General features: G+C 62.9%; 2 protein-coding genes across 5 annotated transcripts; one reads left to right on the top strand and one right to left on the bottom strand.

Moving 5' to 3' along the window:
• Positions 1-429: 429 nt before the first annotated feature.
• Positions 430-5,149, bottom strand: TMEM129 (transmembrane protein 129). Its single transcript, XM_027545365.1, has 4 exons — positions 4,544-5,149; positions 2,732-3,206; positions 2,088-2,247; positions 430-1,955 (listed from the first exon to the last, which is right to left on the bottom strand). The coding sequence occupies exons 1-4, from the start codon at positions 5,130-5,132 to the stop codon at positions 1,707-1,709; spliced, it is 1,473 nt and encodes a 490-aa protein (XP_027401166.1). The 5' UTR covers positions 5,133-5,149; the 3' UTR covers positions 430-1,706.
• On the top strand, positions 4,297-14,672 carry TACC3 (transforming acidic coiled-coil containing protein 3). Of its 4 annotated transcripts, none has more exons than XM_027545352.1 (16): positions 4,297-5,482; positions 7,001-7,163; positions 7,331-7,473; positions 8,653-9,543; positions 10,004-10,070; positions 10,202-10,355; positions 11,486-11,538; positions 11,768-11,856; positions 11,947-12,139; positions 12,327-12,431; positions 12,774-12,850; positions 12,924-12,967; positions 13,306-13,466; positions 13,954-14,060; positions 14,204-14,324; positions 14,447-14,672. In XM_027545352.1, the coding sequence occupies exons 2-16, from the start codon at positions 7,002-7,004 to the stop codon at positions 14,510-14,512; spliced, it is 2,433 nt and encodes an 810-aa protein (XP_027401153.1). In that variant the 5' UTR covers positions 4,297-5,482; position 7,001; the 3' UTR covers positions 14,513-14,672. The 4 variants fall into 4 exon arrangements, with proteins under 4 accessions (XP_027401153.1, XP_027401155.1, XP_027401154.1 ...); XM_027545354.1 differs by having other exon boundaries at positions 5,376-5,482; positions 13,306-13,445; XM_027545353.1 differs by having other exon boundaries at positions 5,398-5,482; positions 6,564-7,163.
• The last annotated feature ends 375 nt before the right edge of the window (positions 14,673-15,047 follow it).

The raw sequence follows: 15,047 nt of genomic DNA, 5'->3' as shown, positions 1-15,047 counted from the left end.
AGTGGGTTGCGTGTACTTTATAAACATGTTCAGGGTCCGGCAGCAGCATAAGGGAGCAGGGAGCTTGTGCTGCTGAGGAGCTCTCCCAGCCAAGCGGCTGTGCCAGCAGGCTCCGTGTGGGACCGAGCAGCAAGCACAGGGCTGGAGGCCTCGCCCGGCAGGGCTCACCACCTTGGATCACCAGTGTCCCTCACGTGGGCCCCTGCATCTGGAGCATGTGTATGCTGACCCCCCACCCCCAGCCCCCAGGACCCATCCACAAAGGTTCCCTGAAGTGAGCTTTTTGAGACCCCAGCTAGAATATCAGGGGAAGATTCCTGAAGAGTCTGCCTCCCTTTATTCTGAAGAAAACATGCACGCTAAAGAGGCCACTTCTAAGATGGCCTTGCCCCAACTGTTTGAATATCAGGAAAAAAAAATACTAATAACTTCATACTAACATTTTATTCAATAGCATACCACTTTGCTACAATAGGTTTATCTTTATAAAACTAAGTAACCATCTCTTGTAGAAAAGACAACCCCAGGCCTGGCTCTCCCTTGCCAGAGTTTGAAATTTCAGGCTGAGGCCAGGCATGGCTCCTGGCTGCCCTTCTGATGGCTGTCCCCTGTGGGTGACCCCAGAAGACCACGAATCTGGGCTTGCTCACTTCCAAATCCCTGGGCTCAGTGCAGCCTTGGTGGAGTTGATTCCATCTAACCTGCTTAGCAGGACCAAGTTTACGAGGCTTAGGGCCCCTCCAACAGCCACATTCAGAGCTGTACCCAGGAGCCCAGCACTTTCCTCCCTGCCCCCCACCTCACCACCAAGATTGGGGAAGACGACTGTCATCGTCTTGACTGCTGGGCACTTCCCTTCTGAAGCAGGTGGGCCTGTGGGGGGCCTCGTGCTAGGTCCCCACAATCTTGCTGTCTGAACACAAGATGTTCCCGGGCAACCAGGAGTCTGAGACAGCCCATTCCGTGGACTCGTGGGAGCACCAAAAGGCACGTGGTCACAGGCCCCTCAAAGGGGTGGGCAGCCCCACATGCCTTCGGCTAAGGGAAAGGCAGGCGAAAACAGCGCCTGATGGAAAGCCCGAGGAGTCCCTGGGTAGGGGGCAGATGGGGGCCACTCCACCCAGGAGGGCGCCCTCGGCTGGCCGCGGTCACCAGGAGGCCCTGGGCAATGCTCGTGCCCTCCACCGCCAGGCTCCACACCCCTCAGAGCGGCCTCGTGGGGAGGGGGTCCATGCTGCAGGGCCAGTGGCCAGCCTGGCAACAGAAGCATGACAGACTGCAGTCGTAGACAAATTCAGGTCTGTCGTATAACTGAGGAGCAGTTAAGACTTTTGTGCCCCATACACTTAAGGCAAATGGCTAGATTAGGGTCATCTGGGGCAGACCAAGGGGTCACCCAGAACACAGCTCAGGGGCCCCAGAATGCTCTGAAGATGGACCCGACACCACGTTCTGCATGCCCAGCACTGACCCCTAGTCGGAAGAACAGAGAGGGAAGGAGGCAGAGGTGCTGAAGACCACCCCACTGCCAGGAACAGAACTTCAGCAGGAAGGTTCTGCCGAAACTGCAGCCAGGCCCTTCCACAGCCTCGGGGCACCAGTGAGTCGGGGCACCAGTGAGTCGCCACACAAAGAGCTGCCCACAGCAGCACCGAGGAGGGCCCAGAGGCCCGTCCGCCCTGGAGGCGGCCACAGGGCCCAGGGGCTCAGCGCACGGCGCACACGTCCAGGACGCAGAAGCGCGCGCGGCAGGTGGGGCAGGGCACGCGGCTGGCCAGCCAGGTGTCGGGGCGCTGCGGGTCCTGGCGGCTGGCGAACCACTTGCCCATGCAGGTGAGGCACCACATGGGGCGGCAGTAGCATTGCTGGCACTCGCCCACGGCCACCTCCTGGCAGGTCTTCACCAGCTTCACGCTGGCCTGAGTCTGCATGCAGCCGATGCATGCCTCCAGGTCCTGCAGGCAGGCCAGGTGGTCAGAGGAAGCCCGGTCGGGCCACCCTGGGGATGGGGGTCCTGCCCTACCCCAGGAGAGGCGGTCCATGGCGGCCCAGCTGTGGGAACCCACCTCCCCTGCCCAGCCCCCTACCTGGCTGCTGGGGACCGAGTAGGCCGGGTTGACCTCCACCAGGGAGGCGAAGGTCTCCAGGAAGAGGTCGCCCAGGCTCTGGTGGATGACCACGTTGGCTGCGCTGCGGATGGGCGCCCGGAGCTTCTCACACAGCTCACCGTACTCCGTGGAGTTCAGCCTGTAGAGGTGGGTGCTGCTGGGCAGGGAGCACTAGAGATGGCCCTAGGGCCAGAGCCCACTGGTCCATTGCTGCCCACGGGCCTCTCCTTGGGAGGTGCAGAGGGGCACGGAGGGTGGGAGAACTGCAGCTGCGGCAGAGGGCCTGGCCCTCGGCACGTTCAAGCCCAAGACGGGTCCAGGGGGGCGGGCAGGCCCGCCACAGCCTGAACTGGACAGGAGCGCCTCGGCCCCGGCCCAGGCTCAGGGCTGAGGGAGCCACTGAGCCTCTGTCCTATACAGTGGCCCCCAAACACCTGCCGTGTGCTCCTCCCGAGACGCCGGGAAGACAGCTCAGGGCAGGCTGGGAAGAAAGGGGAAACGCAGAGGACCTGAGGGAGGGGCACTCCGGAGGGACCAGCTCCCACCCACCCCGCCCCCTGAGCAACACAAAGAGCAGACCACGGGCGCACCACCCCAGCGGCCCCAGCTGCAGGCCCGCCTACCGGATGTGGAAGGCCGGCACGGCGGGGTTGGCGCTGGCCACGCGGATGGTGAGGAGCTGCACGGGCAGGTGCGAGTCTGGGGAGAGCTCGTGCTGCTGGGCCTCCGTCACAGTCAGGCGCACGTCCTGCTGCTGGGCCACGTGCACGCGGTACGTGGTCACCTTCATCACCCACGTGTCCGTCACGATCACACGGGCACCCGGCACCCCCGTGGCAAACTTGTCAATCCGCCGGAACTCCGTGTTCACGGAGGAAGCCACGGCCTGCCAGCCCGACCGTGGGAGGGCATAGAGGGCCAGGGTGCGGGCCAGGGGGTGGCAGGCCCAGTGGTCCCGGGACCAGTAGTAGATCAAGGTGCAGGCGATGGCGGGCAGCATCAATGCTAGCAGGAGGAAGGCCCGCCAGGTCTCCGGGGTCTGGCTGGGGTAGTAGAGCTGCTTTTCCGAGGCTGCGAAGCACATGCCCACATAGTAGCCTAAAAGGGACGGGCAAGCTTCAGCAGAGGTTGGGACTGCCAGGCTGCCAGCCTCCCCAGTGCTGTCCCTGTCCCTTGGTGGGGTTGGGGGAGGCCCCTTCCTTTAATCCCCAGCCTTGGGTCTGGCCCTCTGCCATGGTCAGCTCCCAGGGCAAGGCCATGGTACCCCAGGGCAGGTGGGCCTTGCCCAGCTCCATAGCTGACTCAACTGAGTACTTGTCCAGTGAGCAGAAAACATTCTCATCTTATTACTTTAGTTTTGCACAAACCACATATGAGTGGAAGAAATAAAATGAGAAAATCCTAGAAAAACAAAACTAAGCACAAGGATCTGGTTTCACCCAATGCAGAGCTGCCCACAGGCCGTCTTGGGACTGGATCTCAGCCTCTGGATCCCACCTACTCTGAGGAAGCAGACCAGAGTATGGCCCATCCCAGAACTGGGACGTCGTGGACCAGTCAACAAAGGTGACAAGAGCCTGTCACAGGGACACAGGAGCCAGCTCCAGGCCCCTGGTGGCCAGATGGGGGCCAGTTTGCATGTCAAAATTAATAAAGTAGACAGTGACCTGCAGGAAAGGTTTGAAGTTGCAAAAACGTAATAAATGCTATTGATCAATCTGATACATAATAAGTAACTCATGTGGCAATAAATAACACTTCTTTGGTTTCCAAAGGACTTCTCTAGGACTTCCCAGGTGCTGCAGTGGATAAGAATCTGCCTGCCAACGCAGAGCACATGGATTTGATTTCTGGTCCAGGAAGATTCCACATGCTGCAGAGCAACTAAGCCCGTGTGCTGCAACTACTGAAATCTGCGTGCTTTAAGGCCTGCAGCAGAGTATCTCCCACTCTGCGCAACTAGAGAAAGACCTCGCGCAACAATGACGACCCAGCACAGCCATGGATAAAATTATAGTTTTTAAAAAGGGTGGGGGTGGGGGCCTTCCCTAGTGTTCAGTGGCAAAGATCCAGCCTGCCAATGCAGGAGATGCGGGTTCGATCCCTGGGTCAGGAAGATTCCCCGGAGGCGGAAATGACACTCGACTGCCCTCATCCTCTCTGCCTGCCTTTCCCCCACCCACCTTCCAAGGAGATTGGGACAGGCCACCTCTACGGGCATCAGTTAACTCATACCTCGACTCGAGGGACCTGTACCCCGAGAGCCAGCTCACCCCCTTCCCTAGAGTTCTGAGCCCGCCTCTCCGCCGGGTACCTGCAAGGGACAGCACTTCCCCAAGCACACGGGCGCTCCGCCCGCAGCCTCGGCTCTCCAACACGGGAGCCCGCCCCCCGTCCCTCCCGCTCCGGGTCCCGGAGGTCGGCCCTGGGCTCACCGAGGGGCAGCAGCGAGTGGCACAGCAGCGTGGCGGCCGTGCGGCGTAGGTGATACGGCACGAAGGCGGCGTCTTCGCTGCCCAGCCAGCCCGACAGCAGGTTCTGCACCGTGAGCCCGGCCGAGTGGAACTCGGTGGGGGTGAACACGAAGCACACGGCGAACACCAGGTAGGCCAGCGTGAAGGTGACCTCGGGACTGTCCATCGCGCCGCCGTCGCCGGCGGGAAACTGGCTCGGCGAGGCCTGCCACCCAGCGTAGCGAACCGGCCACAGCGTCCAGGTCCGGTAGGCGCCCGGCGGCGCGGGGCGCTCTGGGAAACTGAGTCCCTGCCCTGGAGGCACTCGCGGGGCGCTCTGGGAAACGGAGTCCCTGCCCTCGCGCTCTGGGAAATGGAGTCCCACAGAGTATTTTGGGAAATGAAGTTCTTGGGCCCCTCGTTCGACGCCCCCCCCGCCTCGCGAGCCGCCCCTACAGTTCTCGCGAGGGTTTGGCTCTTCCACACGACCCGCTTTGGAGCGGCGCTGCACTCGATCCCATTGCCCAGCTGGGGAAACTGAAACTCGGGGGAGAGGCTCTCGGGCCCTCATTTCCACGCAGCTCAGGCGCGTCCGCAGCAAAGCCCGGGATTCCTGGGCGACGGCGGGCTCCGCAGTCACCGTCCACCCGCGTGCGACCGCTCCTCTAGGGGCGTCAGGCGAGCAGCCTTTACTGAGGAATCCGGTGTCCGCCGCGTCCAGCGTGCCCTCGCCCCGGAAACGAAACCTCCTAGTGGGCGTGGACTGGCGTTCTGCCTCCCATTGGCTGTCGGCCTCGCGCCCCGCCCCAGCCGCGTGCTGATTGGCCGCGCTCGCCAACCGTCGGTATTTGAATCGGCGGCGGGCAGAGGGGCTCCCGAGCTCGGCACTTCCCACCCTGGGCTCCGCGCGGCGGCCGACAGGTAAGAGGGCGGCGGCGGGGTCCCGGCTCGGGGCTCCGGTCCTGCCTGTAGCCGGGGCTTGGGGCTTTGCCGGCCTGGGTCTGCCTGCCGCGCTGGCGACCCCCGCCCCCCAACCCAGACCGGGGCCTATACCGCCTCCGACTCCGCCCTCCTCGCGGTCTGGGCCGTTCTCCCGCCGTCCCTCATCCCGCCCGCCCGGCCGCAACCGGGAGCAGAGCAGATGTGCTCCCGCCCCCGCCTCCCGAGACGCCCGGTGATTCCGAGCCTGAGTACACGCGCGCTCGCTGCCCTGCGCCCAGCGCTGGCCTCCCAATCCCCGCCCCTCTGGGTCCAGTCCCGCCTGGACCCATCGCAGACTCCTGCCGCACCTGATTCCGCAGACCCCGCTCACCTTAGGTCCCTAGTCCCTCCCCGCCTTCCCGACCAGCCCCCCTCAAAGACTCCTCCTTTTAAGCAGAAGCCCTCATTATTAGTAGAAGCCGAACCCCGGAAGGCTGCCGTCATTGTTCTCCCACCGTCCGCAGGGCAAGGAGGGGGTCTGCCGGAAAGGCGTCCTCTGTGTCTGCTCTCCGTCCTGGGTCCTGCAGCCGTCCAGCCCCCTCCCCTGTTTACCCAGTTGTTCAGGCCAAACCTCACAGTGGCCACCGGCTCGGGCTCATCTTTCGCGTCTCCCGACGCAGTGTGTGAGCCTGATGCCATGAGGGGCTGACCAGGCCACCCCTGGCCCAGTGCCAGAGCCTCTGACTCTCCCCACCCCACCCCTCTTGTCCTCCACAGGCAGCCCCTACCCCCAAAGCCCTTCGAGGTGGCTTGTCACCCTGACCTCACCTCTTTTTAAAGCCACCCTTTCTCCTGCTGCCCCAGCCACCTGGCATCCTCTACCACAGTCCCCAGGGTCCCCAACGCCAGCGAATACCTGTAGTGCCCCCACGAGGCAAATGCCCAGTTCTCTGGTGACTCCTAAATTGGGAATGCCATGGCACTGACCATCATGAGGGCCTCGGGAAGGAGGAATGAGACTTTCCTGGAACCCCCTGGGCCTGACTGGAGGCCCCTGATGGAGACACTCAACTCCCCACAGGTGACTCGACACCTGCTGCTTGTTACCTTCTCCAGCTCCTCCTTGGCCATGCTGCTGGGCCCTATTGGCGTTTCTGTTCTCCACAAACTTGGCAGCTGCTCCACCTGATGGAGGGCCCAGGCTTCCTCTGCTGCTTCAGTTTCGTCACAGATCAGCCCTTCTCTGTCTCTGAACTTTTACCCACAAAGTTCAAGTTGTTTTAATCACCTGAGCCTTCCCTCCTGCCCTGTGAGCTGAAGGCTCCTCCGGCTCTTACTCCAGGGAGGTGGCAGCTCCCCCGGAGCAGGATGGGGACTGCCTGAAGTCTGACCCAGCTGTGCGGAAGGGGGGCATCTCCCTGCAGCACCGTGGGATCAGCCCTGTCACTGGCACCTATGAGCGTCCAGACAGCAGAGGGCCACTGCCCCCTCCTGACACCCAACTGTCTGCTTTTCCAGAATGAGTCTGCATCTCTTCAGTGACGAAAACGTCACTGGTGACAAAAGTAGGGAAAATTGCGACTTCCTGTTTTCACCCCCGGAACTTACCGGAAGGGCGTCCGTTCTCCGTCTGTCACAGAAAGAGAATGTGCCGCCGAAGAGCACAGCCAAAACTGTGAAGGTAAGCACGTCAGGCCCCTGTGTTCGCTCTGTCGTGTGTCACACGGAGGTCGCCCTGCCACCTGCTTTCCTGGCAACTTACTGAGCTGCCCGGGCAGGGCACGGTGCTGCCCGAGGGGTGTCAAAGACTTGAATTATTGAGCAGGTGCCCTCCTCTCTCCCCAACAGGTGACTTTTCAGACACCTCTACGGGACCCACAGACATACAGGATCTTAAGTCCCAGCGTGGGCAGCAAGCTCGAAGCCTGTTTTGTTCTGGGTGACCCCATTGAATTAGAAAACTGCCATCAAGTCTGTACCCAGAAAGAGAAGTAAGTGTGGGGTGGTTTGATGCACTGCCGTCTGTGGCCTCAGGGACTCAGCAGAAAGCTCTGTTTGCAGAGGGCCACATCCGTTAGGCTTCTGGTCTCTGCTGTGCGTCCTGCGTGGCCCAAAGCACCTCAGAAACCGTTTGTTACTGGAAAAGTGAGTAATGAAACAGAAAAAGTGTAAACTTTACATTCTGCTTCTCTGTTGTGCTCTTGCCAGCAAATTGACATTGGTTTTTGTTCCTCTGACTTCATGAAGTGCCCTGGCGGAATCTCCAAAGAGGGGTGCTCTGTGGCTTTGCTGCTGTGTTAGTGCTTCAGGAGTCTCCTATGCTCAGCAGCAAGCCTGGGAGAGGGCTTACAGGCCGGCCTTGCTGCTAAAGGCACAGAAGCTGTCTGTTGTGTGATCCAGTTTGACGAATCAGATTGGAAACACTTGACTTTGACCAGAGGAGCGTCTTGTCTTTGCAGCCTCACCTGGCATTAGGTGTTTGGCTGGATGTGGCTGTCAGCTCAGTGAACGCCCAGGCTTTCCTGCCTCTGTCTAGAGACGGGGACCTGGTGGCGGCTCTTCACCCCAGATTAGGCTGAATTTACCCAGCGAGTGCCCCCAAGGGATCCACTGAATCCAGAGTGGAAATTCCTCGCACCTGACTCCCCTCTACCCAGGTCTCCTCACTGCTTTTCAGCTTCAGGCTTTTACTTTTCTGTTTGAAATTCAGCTGAATGAGATTAGAGTGACTCAAATACTGTCGTTTTGTCAAAGCCCAAAGAGAGGGAGGCCAGGCTGCTGAGGCGCCAGCTTTGAGCCGCTCTAGCTGCGGGGAGCTGGGGTCCTGCTTCTCCTAAAGGCCGTGGCCTCCACCTGGCCTTTCTCGCTCCAGTGGGGAGCCTGACTTTCCCTGATGACGTGGCGGTGGTCCCCAGCTGGAAGGGGGACGTGGGCTGGTGTGGGGAAGCTCAACTCTGACCGTCGTCGGCGAGGTTTCTGCTCTTGTCACCTGGGTCTCCAGGGCCCACCGACACCGACTTGTGGGAATGTTCTCGTGAAAGCGGGTCCCAAGGAGAGCGTCGACAGAATGCTTCTCGTTTTTGTATTTAGTTAATGTTTTCACATGGACTAAAATCCAACTAAAGTCCTAACTGGTTCCTTAGTGTTAACTAAGTTTGTTTTCTGAAAAGTCAACAGTTCACCAAGGAAACAGACACCAAAACGACCCATGGAATTCTCCAGAAGCCAGTACCAGTCAACACCGAGCCCCCCTCAGAGGACATGAGACCAGTCTCTGAAGACCAGCCTCCTGGTGGGCCCCCCTCAGCTCCTCTGGTCAGCCTGGGTCCCTCAAGCTCTTCCCAGATACCAGAGAGTGTTGAAAACCCGGAGGCCTCCCGAGGACCAGCACCTGGCAGCCCTGAGTGTGCCCGGGAAGAGCACGTCCACCCTTGGCCCTCAGAGGAGAGCATGCCCCTCGGCCCCATGGCTCCAGAACAGCCCTCTGGGGTGGTGTCCCAGGACACAGCAGAGGACCCACTCAGCGGTACGGGAGGGGACTCAGAGGGGGTCCCTGGTCCCCCTGCCAGGCCCGCCTCGCCCTGTGGTGCCCCCCCTGGAGAAAAACCCCTCGTGGACCTGCCTGGAGCGGCCCCAGTGGGCTCCATGGATGCCACCAGCCGCGAGGACACGGCTCTGACCGGCCCTGGAGAGGCTGCGGGGGCCACACACCCCGGTGCTCAGGGGGAGGAGACCTGTGGCCAGGCCGCCAGCTCTCTGAGGAGCGGTCCTGTCCGGCTGGAGTTCGACTTCTCTGATGCCACCGGCAAAAGGTCTCCCCCACTGCGGAAGCGAGGGAAGGCCCTGGGTCTCAAGCCCCCCTCGAGGAGACCAGAGGCGAGGCCCGGAAAGGCCACCCTGGAGGCGGGCAAGGGTTGCGAGCTCACTCTGCGTGGGTCCGACGGCCCGAGCTGGGACAAGCCAGACGACCCAGACTGTAACCCGGCCGCAGACAGTGGCGAGGCCCGGCCCCTGGAGCACCCGCAGAGCGGCCAGGCCACAGAGGCCTTGTCTCTGAGCCGGTGAGCACGGGCTGGTGGTCCTCCAGGGCAGACGTGAGACCAGAGGTGCCACGTGTCCCCCAGGTGGGGGCCCTGGGGACGGGGGGTGCCCGTGTAGTCCAGGAGGGCCGTCTGCGCCTCTGGAAGGTCCAGGAATACTCTGGCGCCTCGTCTGCCTCCCGCTGCCCGCTCCCGGGGTGTGCTCGGTGCTGAGCGGGGCCCCAGCCTCCCGGGCTGGCCTCTGTTGCCATTTCCTAGCAACCATAGCATTCACTTATTTTTGCTTTTACTTGAGTTGAAACGACCTCAGGGCACTTTGCCCACTCCTGAGGAGCGCGATTCTTGTGCAGGCGAGGTTGGGCCGGATGGTTTGTGGGGCCCCCGATGTGGCCCTGAGCCTGGCTTCTAGGGCAGGGGTCGCAGGACCCTGGCAGCTCGGAGCTGGGGGTGGGCTCAGGCCCTGCTGACCCTGTCTCTTCAGGCAGGCGTGCTCAGATGACACACCCGGGACGAGGGCCCCAGCGAGGACCCCAGGAGCGGCGGGCGAGGTATGGGCGCAGCCACCACATCTGCGGGTGCCACGGGCAGAGGGAGGCTGGTGGGGAGGGCACGCCGTTGCCCCTGCTCCCCCACACCCCTCGTCTCAGCCAGCCCTGCAGTGATCCCACCTCCCTTTCAGGGGTGGACCACAGGCTCTTTGGGGGGTTCGGCGCCCCTCAGCAGCCCAAGTAGCGAGCCACCGACTGCACCCACCAACCCTACACCCCCCACCGAGAGGGGGCCGGAGCCCACCCTGGACCTGAACGGGGAGCAGTTCCGGGACCCCGCGGAGGGTATGTGGTTGTCCGTCCTCAGCGCAGGCACCGGAGGCAGTGGGCCGCCGAGCCTGGAGGGCCTGTGTGAACCGAGGCCCCTGGAGAGGAGCCACCCGCCCCCAGAGGCACAGGCTGAGCTGCCCTAGTGCGGCCGGGGCCTTTCAGGGCCAGGAGGGCTCGAGGGTCTCCGTCCCGTGAAGAGCCCAGGCCTGAGGCAGGCAGGGCATGGGCCGAGGGTCTCTGGGGGGCTCTCTGTGGGGTCCTCACCGCACCAGTGGGGCTGGGAGCCAGGAGGAGCCTCCCTCTGCCCCAGGGGCCCTGGCCTCACGGGTCACTGTGTCGCGGTGCTCTGCCTCAGGTCAGGGTGAGGCAGGGCTTCTCTCCTGGCCGAGCAGCGTCCCTGCCGTGGATGGTGCCTCGTCTCCTTCCACGGCTGCTCTGGCCGTCAGGAGCAGGCTGCCTGGAGCGCGTGCACTGCTGTCTGTCTCTGGGCGGAGGCTCCTGGGGGCCCAGCCCGGCTCCGTGGGGTCTGAGGTCCAGGGAGTGGCCGCATGGTGGGTTTGCTCCCTCATGTTGAGCAGCGCACGCGCTCCTGACCTTCATCTGCTCAGGTTCTTTGCCTGGTTTAACATCGAACTGTTTTCTTTATTACACTGTACCGATTTCTGATATAATCCAGATAAGAATTGCTCGTCAGGTACATGATTTGCAAAAACTGGCTTCACTTCCTTGATGGTGTCTTCAGAAGCACAGATGTCTACTTTCAAACCCAATTGGTTCTATTGCTGCTTGGGCTTTTGGTGTCAATTTAAAATTTTTGTGGCATCAGTCACCTTTGGGTTTTTTTAAGCAGAGTTCAGATTATCAGATAGTAAAGAACTCTCTCCGTGGTGGTTCTCATCCAGGGCGACCTGGCCCCCAGGGAACATTTCTGTGACACCCCCGAACCCTCTGGCCCCAGGCACCCTGAGCAACCCTGCTCTACAGCAAAAAGCGCTTGGTCCCGGAGCCCGGGGAGGGGTGCTGTGCTGGGCACAGCCAAGTGCCAGGCTGGGGGGCACACGGCTGACCTGGCCTTATCTCACCTGAGGCCCATGGGGGGCGGGCAGCCCGTGGCGGGTGGGGGGCGGCTGCTGACGCCCTCTCAGTCCTAGGCGCGGGGGCAGAGTTGGACTACCTGGAGCAGTTCGGGGCGCCCTCGGTGAGTACCCAGCACGGTCGCGGCCCCGCTGCCCGGGAGCAGGCTCTGTGTCCCTGGAGATGGCGTCACCCCAGGCCCGTTGCTGCAGCCACTCTTCCCAGGGCAGTCCTGCCCCTGGCCCCCAGACCACTTGGCTCAGGCCCCAGAGGCGTCTCCTGTGGGCTGGGCTCCCCCGAGGGATGGGGCACGCACGCTGTGGACACGGCTGACCCTGCCCCCCGCCTCGCAGTTTAAAGAGTCAGCCCTGAGGAAGCAGTCGCTGTACCTCAACTTCGACCCGCTCCTGCAGGACAGTCCCCAGGGGCTGACACCCAGCAGGTACGCCTGGCTGGTGGGAGGGGCGAGGGCGGGGGCTGGGCCCACCTGGGGGCCCAGTTAGTGAGCGGGCATGCTCCCATGTGCCCACAGCAGCGGCAGGCCGCGGGGCCTACCTGTCCCGAGCGCGGGCCCTCTGGCCTCCGAGGAGAGCCCCGGGCTCATGCAGACAGCAGGTGGCTTCTCTCTTGGTCTCCGTGCTCGCAGTGTGGACAAGCCTTCCTCTGGAAGCCCCCCGGAGGCCCAGCTGCTTGACCTGGACTTCCCTGGAGCCCCGGGCATTCCTGTAAGTGCTTCGTCCCCTCTGCTTTAGAGACTCGCTTGTTCTCAGGGCCCAGCTTTCACGTGCTGCGGATCTGCAGGCTTCACAGGGCGGGTGGGGGCCGAGGCGCCGCCTCTGGCTGTGGTGTGAGGAGCCGGGAGGGCGGGGGGCCGCGCGGGGGAGCTCACGGCCCCGCCGGTCTCTCCCGCAGATACCTGGCCTGGCTCCGTGTGACCTTGGGCCCGGGGCTCCACTGCTGCCTGTGGGGCCGATCGTGGACGTGCTGCAGTACAGCCAGAAGGACCTGGACTCGGCGGTGAGCGCGGGCGGGGCTGGGGGGTCGGCGTCACAGGCTCCACTCGCTGTGCCCAGGCGGTGCGGCAGCCGGCTGTCCTGTTTCCGCCCCCACGTGTGTCACAGAACCCATGGGGGAGGGTCTGCACCGCCCCCGGGGAGCACCCCCCAGCCTCCTCACTGGGTGAGGACGAGGCCGGGGCGATGTCTAAGGGGGTGGAGGCCTGGGCTGGACCCTGCGGTGCCCAGCACCTCCCACCCCCCTTAAGCCGCCCCGCCCATGTTGGGAGGCGTCCACCAAGTGGGGTGGGAGATGTCAGCACGGGGGGCGGCCCTGGGCCAACGCAGGCGTGTGACCACGCAGGTGGAGGCCACGCAGAAGGAGAACGAGGTGCTGCGGGGCAAGTGCGCGGCGCTGCAGGAGAGGCTCCTGGAGATGGGGTGAGTGCAGCCGCCCTGCTGTGCGCGCGCGTGCACGTGGGACTCGGCTCACGCACCTGCTCTCCTCCCACAGGAAGATCATGGACAGCTTTGAGGGGACTGTCTACCAGGTGATGGGTGAGTGCCAGTCCCCGCCCCAGCATCGGGGGCAGGGGTGGCGAGGCAGCGGGCAGGTTGGGTCCCTTCCTGATGCTGCGGTGTCCACCCTGCTCTGGGGGCTGTGCGTCCCCTGGCGGCCTCTGTGGATGTTGGGCACTAGCCGTGTCCGGGCTGGAAGCCCCGAGTGTGGGACAGGTCTGGGCTTACTGCCAGCTGCCTCGGTTTCTGGGCGGAGCTGGTATTGAGGAGACAGCTGTTTTCTGGGCGTTTGGAGCCCCAAGGGTCTGCCCTGGGAGGTCCCGAGAGAGGCAGACACCCTGACGCCCACCGATCCGAGGTGCTGGTCTCTCCTCCAGAGGAGTCTCAGAAACAGAAGGAGCTCACCAAGGCCGAAATGCAGAAGGTCCTGAAGGAGAAGGCACAGCTGACGGCCGACCTGCACTCCATGGAAAAGTCGTTCTCCGACCTTTTCAAGCGGTTTGAGAAACAGAAGGAGGTGATCGAAGGCTACCGCACGGTGGGTGCTGGGCCAGCCTGGAGCCGGGGGAGGGGCGGGGCCCTGCAGGAGGAGGAGCTGAGCACAGCCCTGGTACGGAGCCTGGCAAGAGGGAGAGGCAGGCCCGCAGGTGGGGCCAGCCTCAGCCCTGCCTGTGCCTGCACCCTGGGCTCTTGGCTTGTCACCTGCAACTGGACACGGGTGCCCGCGAGGCGTCCGTGTGGGCCTGCGTGGAGACTACGGGTCTGTGCTGGTCGCTGCACTGTTCCCCACCGCCAGACGGCAGGGCACCCGGCTGCCAGAGCCCGGGGCTCAGGGAACAGGACAGGCTGTTCCGTGGGCCTGGTGCCTGACCTAGGTTCCCCCACAGTACCTGGACAGAACCCCCGTGGCAGGGCCCTGAGGGGCGGACAGGCCTGGGCTGTCTGCAGGGAAACAGGCGGACTGCTCCACGAACCCCCAAAGAGCTGGGCCTCAGCTCGGGGCTCAGCGTCCATCTTCCTCCCAGAACGAAGAGTCACTGAAGAAGTGTGTCGAGGATTACATAGAGAGGGTGGAGAAGGAGGCCCAGAAGTACCAGGCACTGAAGGCCCAGGCGGAGGAGAAGCTCCGGCAGTGCGTGGGCAGGCGGGGCTGGCGGGGGTCAGGATTGGGGGCAGGGCTTGGGGGGCAGGAGCCTGGGGGGGTCAGGATGGGGGGCAGGAGCCTGGGGGGGTCTGGCCCTGCCCGTGGCTCAGCCGGGCCCTCTGCTGCTCCAGGGCAAGTGAGGAGATCGCCCAGGTCCGCAGCAAGGCCCAGACTGACGCTCTGGCGCTGCAGGCGGTCCTGAGGAAGGAGCAGATGCGTGTCCACTCCCTGGAGAAGGTGGTGGAGCAGAAGGTGGGCGCAGGGTCCCTAGGCCGGAGGGGGCGGGGGCGGGCAGCCCTCGCAGCTCGGGAAGCCTCGGGGGCTCCAGGCTCCAAGCACTGTGAGAAATCCAGGGGCGCGGCTCTCCTCCTCAGACTAAAGAGAATGATGAGCTGACCAGGATCTGTGACGACCTCATTTCCAAGATGAAGAGAATCTGACGGGGCCGCCCTGATCTTGCCGTCTTCCCTTTGTGTGTGTGTATGTGTGTGTGTCTGTCTGTCTGTCTAGGTTTTTCTTCTCTATTGACGTCTTTTTTCAATTCGTTTTTAAACTAGGTTGCTTTAGGAAAAAACTAAATAAAGTTTCTCTTAAATCTAAGCAATAGACCTGTCCTGGTCTTCATTAAAGGGGCAGTTTCTGGCTGACCTGACCACAGCCACTGTCCTTTCGATGTCTACAGTATGTCCTTGCCCCACTCCTCGCAGCTGCCCGGCCGGCCACCAGCACCTCCTGGGCGTCGGCTGAGTGGGCCCCAGTCCCCCCGGTCCACCTGGTCAGCCATGTGGTGCTGGGGTGGACGCGATCTGCATCAACCACGGATCTCGCAGACCAGCGCCTTCGTGGAAGAAAGGAGACCACGGCAGCCGCAGCAGGGGTTGGCTCTGTGTCCAGGGAGGGCTGCAGGCCCCGCAGTGGGGCGCTCATGGGGGTTACCAGCAGTTCCCAGCTGCCGCCCTCCTGGCTGGAAGCCCC

This window comes from Bos indicus x Bos taurus, chromosome 6 (assembly GCF_003369695.1).
Source record: "Bos indicus x Bos taurus breed Angus x Brahman F1 hybrid chromosome 6, Bos_hybrid_MaternalHap_v2.0, whole genome shotgun sequence".
Classification (NCBI taxonomy): Eukaryota; Metazoa; Chordata; class Mammalia; order Artiodactyla; family Bovidae; genus Bos; species Bos indicus x Bos taurus.
Note: the sequence above shows the minus strand (reverse complement) of the source record. Positions and strands in the feature narration are given on the sequence as shown.

Bases quoted from the DNA above. Each gene is read 5' to 3' on its own strand.
- TMEM129 (XM_027545365.1), bottom strand. From the start codon at position 5,132: ATGAGGGCCCGAGAGCCTCTCCCCCGAGTTTCAGTTTCCCCAGCTGGG. The intron at 2,248-2,731 runs GTAGGCGGGCCT...CCACCTCTACAG, and splicing joins GTGCCGGCCTTCCACATCCG to GCTGAACTCCACGGAGTACG. The intron at 1,956-2,087 runs GTAGGGGGCTGG...GCCTGCCTGCAG, and splicing joins ACTCGGTCCCCAGCAGCCAG to GACCTGGAGGCATGCATCGG.
- TACC3 (XM_027545352.1), top strand. From the start codon at position 7,002: ATGAGTCTGCATCTCTTCAGTGACGAAAACGTCACTGGTGACAAAAGT. The intron at 9,544-10,003 runs GTGAGCACGGGC...CTGTCTCTTCAG, and splicing joins GAGGCCTTGTCTCTGAGCCG to GCAGGCGTGCTCAGATGACA. The intron at 12,851-12,923 runs GTGAGTGCAGCC...CTCCTCCCACAG, and splicing joins GAGAGGCTCCTGGAGATGGG to GAAGATCATGGACAGCTTTG.